At 41.1% G+C, this 15,785-nt stretch overlaps 1 protein-coding gene and 1 long non-coding RNA gene across 2 annotated transcripts in view; one reads left to right on the top strand and one right to left on the bottom strand.

Moving 5' to 3' along the window:
* Positions 1-14,291, bottom strand: part of LOC139102403 (uncharacterized) — a 58,973-nt gene extending 44,682 nt beyond the window's left edge. Inside the window, exon 1 of the mRNA XM_070656278.1 lies at positions 13,091-14,291. Coding sequence (XP_070512379.1) covers positions 13,091-14,255 — 1,165 coding nt within the window. The 5' untranslated portion in view covers positions 14,256-14,291. The remainder of the gene's footprint in view (positions 1-13,090) is intronic.
* The window catches only part of LOC139102420 (uncharacterized), a 101,177-nt gene that overhangs the window by 65,612 nt on the left and 19,780 nt on the right, over positions 1-15,785 (top strand). Inside the window, exons 11-13 of the long non-coding RNA XR_011545694.1 lie at positions 6,623-6,743; positions 6,847-7,139; positions 7,234-7,273. This is a non-coding gene — a long non-coding RNA (uncharacterized lncRNA). The remainder of the gene's footprint in view (positions 1-6,622; positions 6,744-6,846; positions 7,140-7,233; positions 7,274-15,785) is intronic.

Here is a 15,785-nt window from a genome sequence, read left to right as displayed (position 1 = left end):
TTGATAAGTGTATTTATGTTGAACGTGAAATTTTTAATTAGAATACCGCTCCTTGATCGGAGAATTTCGAGAACCACTGGCTCAATGTTTTCCTGTTTAATCCGATATCGCGCGTAGCGTCATTATGTCGTCTATTTTACAGTCTGCTAGAATGTCTATGGTATTCTCGTAAATGTTTTCAGCTTCCTGTTGTAAAAAAAGTATAGATCGAATTTTTTTTTTTTTATTTTTTCTTTTGGAAAAGCATACGTTTCTCCAAATTAACTCCTTGACATTTGCATAAATTGAACAAAGCAAATTCGTACGACAGCGATTTTTACACTCTATAAATTAAACTGCGATCATTAAGAAGTTGAACGACGTGATAAAATTGTACAGCGCGGATAAACTTAGGTTGAGAGATTACGTTCACGTGCTTCTTCACGTTTTTCTCGACGTTTAAACGCGACGTTAACGTCATAATCTGGACTGTTCCGGGCGAGTATTATCGATGTTTAATGCGCTGCTGTCAGTAGCCGCAAAGATAAATCGACGCGGACATCGATTTGTCCGCGAAAGATTCGCGCACGTTTCTATCCGCCGTGAAATTACACCCATAAACAAGACACACCGGTGAGATAAGATCGCGCGCGATCCACCTATCGATGCGCGGCTGATATCGAATAGGAGATAAGTATCTCTCGCTGCTAGGCCTCGTTGAATTATGCCATTATGGCGTGGAAGGGCGGCTCGGGAGGTAGTTTGCGGCAAAATGTTGTTGATAAGTTACGATCATACGGAAACGACAGGCGATAAATCGCGATAATCATATACATATGAATCTACTTGACGAGAAAAAGCGCTGATGGACCCGACAGGCCGTGGCGATCGGCACAACGGCAATGATAATAGGCTCCGAGCGCGAAACGTGCGCGATCGACCAAGACCGCGAATTCACTTTTCCGATTCAGAATCGTGAGATTAGAATCGAGTAACGCCTGCGACCTTTTTTCTTACGAATCTGAATTTAATTCCGCAATTATTTTATATAAACTTTTAATTCGCGCATTTATTAGAATGAGAGTAATTTTGCATTTATTTTGCAATATATGATATATTTTATTTTTACTATTATTATTATTTTTTTTTTAATTTTTTATTGCCACGTAATAATATCTCGCGTGGAAGAGGGAATATTTATTTTTTATCGCATTTGCACGTAATATCGAGGTTGCGAGCACCATTACCGGGATATACATACGTTTACGTTTGGCGGTAATCGGCAGGCAAGATCGCTGCTCCCTTTGCTCCCTGCACGCGGAAAAAAGAACCGTCGACGGTCGCGGGCAATCAAAGGGCGCATGAACGTATGTAATCGCGCTACCACGCCGAAGACGGAAGTTTCCGCGTTTACATGAAGCGCGTAAACGAGACATGCTTTATAACACACCGGCGGGACGCGCTCTGTGGGATTTCACCGCGCGAGGTGATATTACAGTCGTCAAGTTGTTCTTAATCGCGCCGATCTTGCCCCGTACACGCTGTAATTCCGATACAATGAAACACGGAAATCCACAAGGGGGGAGCGGGTAAAGACGGTGGAGATGCGCAGAGGATGCGTAGAATAGGTAAAACTTCTTTCCCTACCGGGCCGACCTTCCTCGAGAGATGAAGGGGCGTTATGATTATACTCGAAGTATCAATCGCGAAAGTAATGGACTGTAATAATGTTCTGTCGGCGGGCGTGATTTAATGCATTATATGTGGTGCAAGCATTAATCGTGAAAATCGTTCGGCGTTCGGGGGGAAAAAAGAAATCGCTGATGAATAGCGAGAGAAATAACGCTCGCGGAAATAGGTGGCAAACTACTCCGGGTAAATCGTAGCACAATTCGTTTTGCACGATTTTCGCGCGCGATCGGTTCGCTCTTGCTTGTTGTATCCGTGATAAATTTTTAATTTTTAATTGTCAATTTTTCATCGAAATTCGCATATTAATCGCAGCTATCTGATCCAATCGAACAAATAAAGTCTCGACAAATCTATCCGGGGTAGCTAAATTTTTCTCACGAATGTCCTCGCCGCGAGGAACCCAGATTTTCTCACGAAGAGAAAACACGCGCCTATTTAGCCTTTACGACATTTATGCTCGCACGATGATTCTTTCGACGTAATGGATACCGACAAAAGACACCCGTCAGACGGACAAATCTAAAGAATACACGTCTCGGTTCGCTATGTGGGGCTTTCTAAAGGCTCGTCTGACACGCGTCGGTCCTCCGTGTAAAAGTCCCGCGGGGAACTGGACGTGAAGAGGCACGATACGTCGAAAACTAATGCATCTGACCACTATCTCGGGCACACGACGAGAATCAGTCAAAATCCATTAAGACGGAGGAGCATAATTCCGATAGGAGGTAACGTAACGCGATACCTGTGCACCCTGCTCGATACATCATACCGCATCGGTCAACTTAGACGTTACATCGTTAATGAGGATTTACTTAATGACGCTCTATCGATTATGAGACCGATGTCACGTTTATCACGCGTTAATCACGTTATTAATTTTACATAATCTCGAATTAAATATTTAATATTGATTTATTTATTTAATATTGTAATTTGTAGTTTAATTATTAGCATAGGTATTAAAAAACATTATTTGGCGTGCTAAATTGTTTCGCAATAATACACGTACGGAGTCACGTCGGGCGTCAAAAAGGGTCGCGTTTGAGGGCGTTAATACGCCAAGCGGGTCGCGTGATAATTGCGCGATGTCGACGATAATTCGCTAATTGTTGCGCGTGGATTTCTATTAACATAGTTTTGGAATCTAATCGGCCGATCGTATTTCTTGTCGGTCGGCTATGTGGAGACAACTCGAGGCGTCTCCCTTTCCGGCGCCTTAGCGCCGCGAGAGTGTCGCAAATACGAATGCGCGACAATTTCCGCGTACCACAATCGCGGATGTACCGTTAATCTAGATAGCTCCTTGTCACATTCACAAGAGATCTCACTTTGCGAGTGCTTGCCTTTAATCGCTCAGGTTTAACAGCCGATAGCAGGCGGAACTAACGTCTGTCGTTCGCGATGCAAATCGCAATCGCTAGCGGTAAATCAATAGTAACATAATTATACGGTAATTATTACATCTGGCAGATATTTAGCGGTGCAAATGCCTCGATTACGCATCGCGCGGCTACATTTTTTTTCTTTTTCCTTTTATTCAATTGAAACTCAAGTTACAAATCGTCGCGAGCTTGTTAATCGTGCGATATCGCCGTTTAATTCGCTACTTTCGCGATTTTTAAACGTCGCTTACTTAGAGTATTACCATATCAAATCACTTAGCAGTAATTTCATGGTAATCTTCTCGCTCGTGATAGTCATATCAATTGCAGATAAGAAGTCAGATATATAGATACACGAATGTCCTTATTACGCGCGTATATACACGTTTTATTTCGTACGCTAGTCTGCGGTCTGACGTTCAATTTCGGAATTAATCAAATTAAAAGGAATCTTGATTTTTAAAATAAATTGTATCGTTAATGCGTACTTATGCTTGCGTTTGCCTTTTGTACTTTCTTAAAAAAACGGGAGGGGGAGGGAGAAAGGAGATTAAGAGATTGCCGCCAGCTTATAAGAATAAATAACAAAAGGAACGGCGTGTAAGTGATCGATTAAAGGGTCATTAGCATTCTTTCAACATTCGTTTGAGTTACTTACGTCCGGGATATTTCAATTAAAAGCACTAGACCAATCAAGCGCGCAGCATGCTACGTGTGCCATTGGAAGCTAAGTACCATACAGCTGCAGGGGTTCCAGAGTTTCAGTCGTCGGTTTCATATTTATTGTTCTTCTGGAGAACGCGGGGTTCTCATTTTCTTACATTTTCTCTTTACTTTCTTTTTTCTTTTTTTTTTTTTTCAAGTGGGACAATTTAATTTCTTTCGAATCGAAACGCTGCAATTATCTCCCATATTCCCACGGCACGAAAGCTAGTTATCTTTCTAGATCTGATATCTATTTTGTTAAACGAAACGATATATTTATAACACGATCATGTATTTTGCAATGTACGATTGAGATTTAATTGTACGTGGAATACTCATGTTACTTGTGCAACGCTGACGTATTTTTCGGTGCACTTAACTATTTACTGCCACGCGTGGTTATAAAAGAGGACGAATTAAAAAGCGATCTTTTAACGAAGCCGTACTTGAGCGAAATGTATTTTGTGCGTTACGCATTCCGCGTACATTCGACGTAACATGATTTAAGATACTGCCTCGTAATTTTGAGTCGTGCTTTTTCTTTTGCGGTCGCGGGAGCGCGGAGGTAACCAGGGCTCTCGGACGAGCGACGAAATTTATTACGTATTAATTGTACGCGACCACGTCGTCGGTCATAATTACGTTCGATGTTTCGAATCACGAGGACTGCACGCGGTTTACGATCATAACGAGGAAGTACGCAAATATGCGCGCGAGACGAGAGTACACTCTTTTTTTTCGACGACTGATGCTCGAACCAAAGTAGAAGAAAAAAAAAAGGGATCGAGGGTAATAAATAATTTTAGAATGTCTTATCTTAACAATAACATAAAATAAAAATTTTATGAAGAGCATAAAATATAACAATCTGCGTTGGAATTCCAAAGAAAAAAATTCAATGTGTACCATTACGCAAGAATAGATACCTTCCGTTTAATTTCGCGTAGGATCGTTTTGGATATCGATTTATTGCCGAATAACTATGCGCGCGAGATTAAACGCACGGAAATTGATCGAACAAAATTGATTTAGCGGTAGGTGCCGACTCTTCTCGTTAATCATTGGGATTATCGTGGCTTCTTAAGGGAATCATTTGTTATCGTTATCCTTCAGCGTGTTACTAATGAAGCAGATAAACGCGTGAGTCGTGCCGAGTAAAAGTCGTCAATGAGGAACCTTAATTTTTCACAGCTTGCAAGCGTGTTGTATTCTATTTGACGTTTCTGATTGTATTCTTCGCGCGCGGAAGTTGCTCGTAGCACGCTCGTTGTTAACGTAATGTCTACGGTATTTATCTATTTTATTTTCAAAGGAAATTTTTAATCAAATGCAAATAATGCGGTTACTGACGAGATATCCGTTATACGTGATGGCATCACGCTCGTATTCGACATATTTACGTTTCCCTCCTACGGAACTACTTGAGTGCAACAAAAATTACAGGCGCGAACAGATTGGCGGAATGGCAACGAAGTCGATCTAAAAACGTTTAAATTTTTTTACGAATGTTCGAAGTGTTCCATATCGACGCGAGCTAAGTGATAACTGATGAAGCGAAACGTACTTAACCTACTTAATGTTAAAACACGTGGAGAAGAACGCTATGGGTGTTTTTATTAGTTTAAACCTGCAACGAAAGCCGAGTTCTTTCTCAGAGGGTGTCCCGCAACCGTTTAAATTCTTTGAATAACTCGCTGACTTGCGGTTTTCACGTTTTAATTTTGTCACGCTATAATTTATCACTTAAAACAATCTATTCGCGATTATTTGTTCTTGAAAAAAATAGACATTTTAATTATATAAAAGAGTTAGATAAATAAAAAGATTACGCGTTATATAATGTGTTAGCTTTTGCATATTGCAAAAAAAAAAATAAAAAATAAAAAAATACGTTGCATAACAAAATATTCGTGTGGGGCGCATATCGGGAACGTTAGATGAAGTCAGTGTCGTGGAAAATTTCTCACAATAACTAGTATCTCTAGAAAATTCATAGGCGTGTCTATCGTCATCCATCAACGGGATTTTATGCGACGGAAAAAATCGACATCGTTAGTCTATCGACGAAAATCACTCGTCTAAATATTGAAAAAGTATTAACGGTATTAATGTATGAAAAAATCTACATGGTGCTGATAAGTAGTATCCGTACGTATGCGTGCGCGTGTGATGCGTATATGTAGATAACGTCGAACTCGCAATTATTGATATTATCGTGCGGAAGAAGCTGGCTGAATAACGATGATCACGCGTTACATCGCGAATAAGAATTCTCTCTATAAAAAATTGTTGCGTTCGACTTAATTTTAATATTTAATTAATGTGTCCAGGCAAAGACAGTCTTCGCGATTTTCGAGATCGAGGACAAAGTACTGTCTTTGTCTGGACATACGAATTAAATATTACAATTAAATCGAACGAGAGTAACGAATAGATAGACGCGGGGGGAGGTGGGGTGAGGCGGGGGGACGGGGTGAGAGCGAGCGCGAGCCTACGTGCCGCGCGCTAGGTATTATTCCCCCACTACTCCCACTCTCGCTTTGTCCTTCTCCAGCGGTCGCGCGAGCACACACGTATTACGCACTGCACAGCAAGCACGTGTCTCCGTACCGAGAGTAATATTCATTTGCGTATTGCGTACAAGAAAAATCGCTCGGTACGAGAACTATCTTCTCCTCTCCATTATCTGTGTGAGGAGAGCACGTGTGATTCTCCGTGTGAGGAGAGCACGTGCGATTAAGTCTCCTTTCCTTATAGTAAGTAATATCCTTACGCGTTCATCTTACCAAAGTGATCTTTTTTTTCCAGAAGTGTAGCGTAGACTCGCGCAGTTTAAACTAATTATCTGGGCTTTTTGTTCGCAGGGACCAGTGCGAGGACGGAGTTCGGACGGTCTGAGAGGAAGCACTCTGACGGGAGGCCTGATGTTCTGAGAGGAGGAGGAGGCCCAGGAAGGGTATCCTGCCTCGGCGGAGCAACCCATGGGTATATATCAATTTTTTCTTTGGATTTTTAATAACGTTTTTTAATTTTTTTATTTAATTAAATTTTATATCTACTAAATAATTGTTTTATTTTTTTGTTTCAGGTCAAGAGAAACTCCGCTGCGTCGCATCGCTCAGTGCCGCACGTCGATTCGAAATTATACGAACTGCAGCCGGTTCGTCGGTCGTTCGGGGCTGCCGATAGTTACCGGGCGTTTTTTTACGATTCTTTTTAATCCGGGAGTGTCGAAAAATTTGTTCAGTAATTTTCGCGATTGTAACTTCACCCGGTCGCGTTCGCGAGTTACTTGTGCGCGGAAGGATGGCTCGACACGTCCCATCTGAGAGGAGGAGCAGGCCCGGGACGGGCATCTTGCATCGGCGGAGCAACTTTTAAGTAAGTATAAATTTTTAAATTAAAATCTTTTTTTTTATTAATCTAATTAATTATTCGACATGTCTAAATTAATATTTTCTTTTCTATGTTATAGGCACCGGCAGAATTTTACAACTCCGCTGTCATGCAGATTGGTAAGTAACATGGTTTCTTTTTCGTAGTTTATTTCGTAGTTTAGGATCTCTTAAAAAATAGCGCGCGCGTAGCGTGCGCATGAATTCTTCTAGTAATTAAAAAAAACAGTTGTTAGAAATCAGGGCACACATACACACGCATAATTTCATTTATTCACGCCTCAGCGTAGTGTAGTTCTCAATATAGTATACGTTTTTTAACTCTGTACGAATGAAGGCACACTCATTCATGAAACAGGTTTGTCGTCGCGTCTTAATATCGCGGTTTAAGATTCGGGCAATCGACCCCGTGTATCCCCATACGTCATAAAAAGGATTTCGGACTGAGACATCGGATATTAAGCGGTCTCCTTTTGCGCGGAACAGACGTACATCCCGCATCGTGTTGGCCCGTTAGCTTTCGTGTTGCCTTATTAATAGTTCCGCTGCGCACCTTTTGCTTCTGCACGGTTCTGCAATGGGCCCTGTCTAGCCGACGGCTTTGGCCTGGCCACCCGCGATACCTTGGCAAGAAAAAAAAAAAAAAAAAAAAAAAAAAACTGCGATAGTTCGTGTCAGAAATTTCTAATGAAGAACTAAAGATTGAATTTTTTCTACTTTGGAGGTCTTTCCTGGCTTCATGGAAAATTTGCTAACGATTAAATATTGTAATAAAGTAGAAATGACACGAGGATAGAACGTTTTAAAATTTATTTTTAGTACAGATTAATTTTTTTATTCTTGTTACAACCAATCTCGATCTTTTCTGCGCGCAGGAAAATGTGGGTATTCGTAATCGAGTAGTTCCAGTTGCATTTGGCGATGACTTAGAATTTTATCGAATCAGGCGTGAAATTTGCAGTCCTTAAGCCGTCGTCTTCGACGCAGCTTGATTAATCGAGCAACATTGATCATTAATTATAACTTGCACTCTGAATACAAATTCGGAAGAAAGTGTCAACGATCTCGCTTTGCATATTTTATCATTCGCGGATTATCTGAATTATCGTTTCCGCATCGACATCGAGAATTCTGCAAGATTTCAAGTTATAGCTATCGCCCCAACCGGTTATGCGTTCTTCATTTAGAAATAATATGCAAATACGTGATGTCATTTGCTTGCAAAATACGTTCATGTGAATAATGAACTTTTGCGCTATAGTACGACTATTTAATTACAATAAAAAAATTAACAAAAGATTAAAAAAAAAACAAAGACATTGCGTTATGTTGCGGAGGCGGCACGTATGGAATGTAATAATTACTTAATGATTCTGTGAAAATTCGTAATTTCCATTAACAAGCGGCAAAAAAACTTAGCGTGCCTTCCCAATCATTAGAAGCTCGTTACGCGGATACAGTACTTTCCCACAGAGCTGAGTTTCCACAGCACGTTTTTCTTTTTTAGACGTTTTAGATGTTTATTGGAATCGATCCCTACTTAAAAAAAAAGATGTAGAGATTTTATTGTTGCCCTATTATTGCCACATTTTTGTGACGCCGATCGGTTCATTTGGCTCACTTCGTGCCGCGAGAATAAATGTTAACTTATTTTAATGTATTACGAATCCGTGATTAGTGGACACGTACTAATCGATTAAATCAATTAATTATAGCCTTCGTAAAAATCGTAAAAAAAAATATTTAAATGTACATTTAAATTACATTTAAAGAAACGGGAGGTGTTTAAAGTACCATGAAAGATAACGTATGCTGAAAGGCAGATATGACGACGGTAGTTAGCGAACGTGACTTTATTATAGCGTCGTGTGCGTCGAGTTTCACATATACCGCATGTATTCCGCGCCGGCCGGATTGCCGATGACTGATTTCTCCCCGTTCTGCCCTTCGATGTACATTCGTAGTTCGTTGCCGAAATAGAAAAAGCCAAGAGTATTAAAAAAAAACTAATTTAATTATAATTTTTTGATTAAAAAAAAAAAAACTTTTTCACCAATCTTTTCATTTTAAAAGTCAATCACCGCGATTGTTGTTTGCCTAAATTTATTACAGAATTGCGATATGATTCTCGTTACGATTTAGCGTTTCATAAATGAATTGGAAAGTTAATCGAAAATGAAATGTGGGTCATGATCTCGCGATCCCTATAGTTATTTCCGCCTCGTCTTAATTATCCCGTTTTTGATAATAGCTGGGAGCATCAAATCTCTTTAAAACTTCCGTTATTATCACGCTACACAGACAGATTTATCACTTCGTTCTCCTTTCTTTTTTATTCTTACTTTTCTTGACAATTTCTTTAATAAATATTGTCGTTACTGGCAGAAAATTAAGATTCACGGTGACGCAAGACAATAATAATTTGTTGGTCAAAATCGATTGTCTTGATCAAATTATAGTTTAGGTTGGTCTGCTGATTATATTTACATTATTAGACGATTTTTATCGAACTAATTTGTCAAGGCGAATAATATAAAATAAAATTTCTAATCAAAAAAGCAAGCCGCGTAATCCGTGATATATTAAATAAAAGCTACGAGCTTTTTTTTATATATATTTTTGCGGCAGAAAACAGGTCCGTCGCATTCTCACATTTACTGCCATTCGCGCGGTTCTAAAGAAGAATTCAAACAGAGTAGAAACATCGCCACATCGTATTTTTTTTCTTTTTTTTTTCTCGAAGAACAGAGACCTACGCGTCTCGTTTTTGCCGCCTCTTGATTATTCATTGGCAGCTGTCGATGAATATTCATTTTTTAGCTATTTTATGTCTCGCGGACTGACTGCAGTTAGCAGATGTCGCATTAACATCGAAGAATACACGAAGATAAATACACAGAAATCCGTGAACGAGAAAATCATCCGCCGGCTCGTTCGCCCCGCCCGGTGATCGCGCGATGCTATCGACCCGCGGGACACGTTAACATTCCTAGGCGAAGTTCTCCTGCTAAGGAAGACGAACGTATCCAGAAGCGAGATTCCACCGGTTGAATTCCTCGATGATTGATCCGCCGAGGCGGTAGTCTGACGTCGCGGCGCGAGTGCACGGAATGTTTAACTCCAATTACCCGAGCCTCCGAGATTAAAGTAGTCGCGCTATTACCGAGGACGTCCGTCGTCGTCGTGATCGGGCATCGCGTTTGGGTAGCTTTCAAAGCCGGACTAAACGCACCGCGCACTGCCAATCATCGTCGTCATCCCGGCCACTTTACGCGCGCGAACGATACACCCGAGCCGCCGCCGTATTTGCGCACTCACCTAGAGCACGCATTACGCAAAGAAAGTAATCAGCCGGCGAATAGTACAGAGTACGCGCGGCCGTGCTGGACGGTTCATTGATTTCCCCTCCGCGCGAGCGACAGATCGGGGCGCCTGTTACGCTTGGCTCGTCGTATCTCCAGTTGCGTGATTTATGTAAATCAGAATCGCGCGCGCGAGCGAATAATTAAGGTGGTCGAAAAACATGTCGTGCTTATGCTAAACTCAATACTGCGTGGCATTCTATCGAAAAACATGTTCGAATTTGCATACCGTGTCTTACAAAACTCTGATGATCTTAACATTTTATTATTACTATAATTAACCGTACATTTGGTTCGTGCGATTGGTAATTATCGATATCAATTTGTAAATTGTATTTAGCGGCGCGTACGCAGCGAGTTTTCAAAGATTAAAAAGAAAAGAAAAAGAAAAAAAAAAAGGAAAGGAGCAACAGTGTGAAAAGAACGTTGAAATATGTATTGTCAATTTTTGCAAATGGGCTTTGTCGCTGGAACTGTGATTAATACTCACTAATTTTACGCTCAATTAATACCCTCACGTCTCGTTTCGTTATTGTCATACCGGTTCTACGACGGCAAGTTCTTGCGGGATAATATACCAGGGGGACGTTACGTTTCTTTTATTCGGTTACTTACACATTTAAACCCGCGCGTTTCTGTTACATAAGACTATTCGCAGAACTACACAGAAATAATATCATTGTTATAAAACATTTATATTTTTATTTTATCTGAAATTAATGTTAATTAAAAAATTACTCTGATAACGCAATCGTGGCGTATCAGATATTAGAATGAATTCAACGTGTCTCTGACAAATGTCTTATTTTAATTTAGACATTTTTTTTGCTTCTCTCTTGATTTTGTAAATAGTATAAAATAATTAGTTTCGAATTAATTGGATATATATATTTCCTTTACGTTATGTATACTGTTATTTAATATGGAATTAGATGATATTAAATTATGATAATATCTTTAGGAACGACTTAATTTTAGATGAAATAGTTTTATCGAAGTTTTCTCATCGGCAGATTTTAAGGTCAAGTTTAGTTAAAATTTCAAGTGGTTATATATATGTGTGCGTCTTCAGTTAACCCGATTTCATCGGCTATAAATAAATGTATTCAAGTAAATGCAAATAAGATCACACTTTCTAGCGACTAAGCGCACCAGGCCATTAAAGTTTCGGCAAAGGTCAGCGCGATCTAATTACGAGAACAGTATTCGTGAATCGACACCCTTCTCGATTCGGAATTTAAAAAAAAAAAAAAGAAATAAAGAAACGTATTCAAATATTTTATTATTAGTATTCTACGTTTGTCAATCATTGTTTTAATAATCAGTTATAAAATTTAATTAATTTTTTGTATTTAATATTAATGGAGTAACATATAAACAAGAGAAATATTATTAAGCGACTATTAATTAAAACTGTACTGTCCGAAAGTTAGCTATTTCAGGAAAAAAAAAAAAAAATTAGAGTATATGACATACGTATATGTATAATATATGTATAATACGTATATAATATCACATCTGATACATATGTAATTATATATAAACCCAGCGATGCAGCTCTATCCGCTCCGTTCTCCGGAGCAGTGATCGGAACGCTGCTTATCTAACAGACAATTCGGGACAGATATCAAGTTGCAGCGGTGACAGTCGACCCCAGATCGATTGCTCGACAACCACGCTGATTTTGTGAAATTCTCATTTGAGTAGGGTGTCGAAATATAAGATCGATATTTGCAAAAATCTTTCGTATCAATCAAACGGATTTGGTGAATGGACTTCTGATGTATACATATAATTAACATTGTTTAAGAAATTCGAGTCGGTTCAAGGGTACCGTTTGATTATACATTCATTCATTATAGACGAAATGAATCGGTCGAATTTGACAGAATTAAAAAAAAAAAAAAACCTGCAGTCGCTGGAGAGAATTGTGATAATTACGACAATTAACCAAATTAAATTAAATAGAATTATTCATACAATAAGATAAAAAAGAGGATTAAGAAATAATTAATATAAAAATAATATAATTTTCATTAAAAAAATATAATTTGTTGAATAGGAAATTTTCAATTGTTAATTAGAAAGACGAACATAATCTCTTTAATCATTTTATTGTACGTGAGAAAATTGAAATATCTTAATTTGAATTGTCGTTAAACAACGAATTTCTTTATACTCGTCTAAAAATGCGAAAAGATGCCAATTTGAGATTAAAATAATTTCGACAACGTTGCATAATTGGTACGTATGCTAAAAAGAAACTTGTCAAACGACTAATTTGTCGTTTTATTACAAATCATGATTTAATCTAAACCTGTAAAATAATTTTATTATATAAAAACTTATTGAAATCTCTTATCTTAATTTAAGATTTTTTCTATCTAAAGTTGTCACGTATTTCATCACGTATCAAGAAGTAAATTAATTATTAATAAGTAAATACGGATGTTTAAATAGGAGAATTGAGAGCTTATTAGCTTTATTGTTTTACTTTACGTCGAAAACTTATCTAACGCGCCGATGATTATTCGTTAATTAATCGTCGAGCGATCGTTTATAGAAATGTACTCACTGTAGTCCGAAGTGTCGTCGTTGGAACCGTTCACCGTACCGTCCGGCAGGATTTGTAAATGCCGATTCTTGATGTACATTTGTATCTTTCCTCTGTAAGGTCCGGTCATGTGAGAGAGATTAGCCGATCTCTCGGCCCGAATTCCCGCGTCACCGATTGGATCGATTGATCTCGCGTTCACTGCACCGATAATTCCGATCCCTAAAACACTTAAGCCGTTCGCGATCGGTCTCGCGTTGGCTCTGAGCACACTGGACGAACCGAGCAGTCCGTATCGTCCGAACACGATGAAGAGAAGTAGGAAAGCCAGTTGCAGGGAAGAATAAACGCGGCACCCACGTCTGATCCACTTCCCGCTCGCGGGATCTCGTGCAATTTCGTCCCATTTATCCTCCGTACGTTTATCGTACCGTCTCGAGAAGTCTACTCGCCTACTTTTGCTCGTCCACGTGTCGTTCCTACCGACATTCTCGCCGTAAAACCCCTCGTCGACGTCTCGAAAAGACCCCCGGTCCTCGGGGATTTCCTCCTTCGCGCGAGTACACGAGCGGTGACTAGAGAAAAGAGAGATTCTTCTTGCGATTTGCGCCCCTCCCAAATAATCGACCGCGTCCGCGTCGGGAGCCTCACTCCCACGGGACGCCGGCTGCGGTCTCGTTTGAAATCGATCCCGGAGACTTCGACGCTTCGCGATCGAACTCCCGCTTGCGCTCGTCGCCGCGAGCCGATATCCTTCCGTCTCGTCGCGTAACCGGGATTCCGCTCGCTCGGTCTTGTCCTTGATGACATCCTCGATCCCACCCGGAGATATCCTCGATTCGCGACATGCTCCGGAGACTCCGACTCCGTCTTCTTTCTCTTCGCCTTCCCCTTGTCGTCGACGTAACGGCTGCGTTAGCACGCGACTCCGCGCCAGGAAGTCGCGTCCGCCTAGGATCGTTTCCCTTTCGATACCGATTCTCGGAACCGTCGCAAGTGAGCTTTCATCGTGCTTAGACGACGAGCGATTTCCGGTATTTTGCCGATCTTTCGGGGCGCTCCGTTGCAATTTATTCAATCCGTTCGCGGAAGTTGACACGTGAATCAACGTCGTCGCAGTCGGGCAGCCGACATGGGAATCACAGTGCAGCACCCTATGCCTGCCCGTGTCGATCTCAGCGGGCATGACGGTCTCATCAGACGCTTCTCCCTTTGCCCTCCTCTCTCTTATCCACGTTGATATAATCGTCGCTCGCCGATTTATTATAAATCGTTGCGTTCTCGCTTGTATTTTCTTTTCGACTCCTACTTTTCGCCGGCGCTCCGCGCGATTTCGAAATAGATCGAGTCGCGATCGTAGCCGATGCGGTATAGGCGAGAGCCGCGCACGTCGCCAGTTGGCATTACAGCCGATTTCAGGTCACTTCCGCCTCCGAAGAGGATGCCTCGAGACGACGTGGGTCGCTGGGAACGAGGGATGCGGCTGCCAATCCGCTATTACCGTCCATGCACGTCCGTTGTCGCGTTTTCGATTCTCTCGCATTCTTGCGGCTGCTGTCGATCGTACTGGTACGACGTTCTCCGCGCGCTCTACTAACGGTTTGGCGATCTTTCTTTATCTGTTGGACCAGCTGACCGCCGGATTCCGGAATAACTCGCTGTAAACGGGAAACGACGGGATCGATGCGCGGGATGACATCGGGTCAGCGGTTAATCTCGCGAGCTCCACGACAGAAATCGATTGCTTTACTTTTTTTTTTTGGCTTTTTTTTGCGCAATATCGCCAAGGATACTCGAGACACTGCGAATGATCCTGGCAGTGCGTCGGTCAGTCGTTCCCTGGTGATTGATAGATCGATCAATTTTGTCACAGTATGTAGGTTGACGATTAGCTACTTTCGCTCGCCTTTCTTTCTCTTTTTCTTTCACTTCTTCTCCCCTTGTGACTGTTAATCAGCGAGAGCTGATCGACACGCGTTTGACTTCGCACCGTCTTTTTCTATTTTTTTTTTCTCCCGCCGAATTTGTTAGTCTTATCGATTTCTTTCCTTGAATTTTTTGTACCTCGTTCCTTGTATCGTGGTTAAAAAAAAAAAGAAAAAAAAATCCTTGCGCGTGAAAAATACGGACAGATTCCTGTGTAACGCACTATCACTAGTTTACCACTGGTTATCGTTATCCGAAGAAGAAATATCGAGACCTTCCTCGATATACGGTAGAATACCCTTGCATTACAAATTTCGCGAATTCGCGCAGTAAAAGGTTTAAAGCGAGAAAAGTCGACCGGGAAACCGATCTTCTGATAACCGATCGGTGCGTCGCGACGGGTGAACATGCACCTCCCAATTTGTAAGAAATGTTTCCAAGAGTGCTCGAAAGATTTCTTTTTTTTTTTTCTTTCTTTTTTTTTTTTTGTCTACGGAACCCCGTTCGCCGCCGATCTCTTTAATTCATGGGTGGACACAGCGTGCGTTCGCCAATTTTTTCGCGGATGAAGTAGGGACCAAGTCGAGCTGTGTGATCGGCCAACTCCCGATTGTCACAGGGGGAGGGGGTCGCGGCCACGCGCGGGGTTATCTCGCAGGGTCGTCGGATGGTGCCGGTGCGGCGTCCGAGAAACTACTGAACGAGTGCTGCAGTTCTCTTCCCCGACTCGCTGGGTTCAGGCACGCTCCTCGGTTCGCTCTCGCAGCGAGACCGAACCGGCGCGGCGGCG

The sequence above is a fragment of the Cardiocondyla obscurior genome, linkage group LG05 (genome assembly GCF_019399895.1).
Source record: "Cardiocondyla obscurior isolate alpha-2009 linkage group LG05, Cobs3.1, whole genome shotgun sequence".
NCBI lineage: Eukaryota > Metazoa > Arthropoda > Insecta > Hymenoptera > Formicidae > Cardiocondyla > Cardiocondyla obscurior.
The sequence above is the reverse complement of the archived record's forward strand: the minus strand, read 5'-3'. Positions and strand labels throughout refer to the sequence as shown.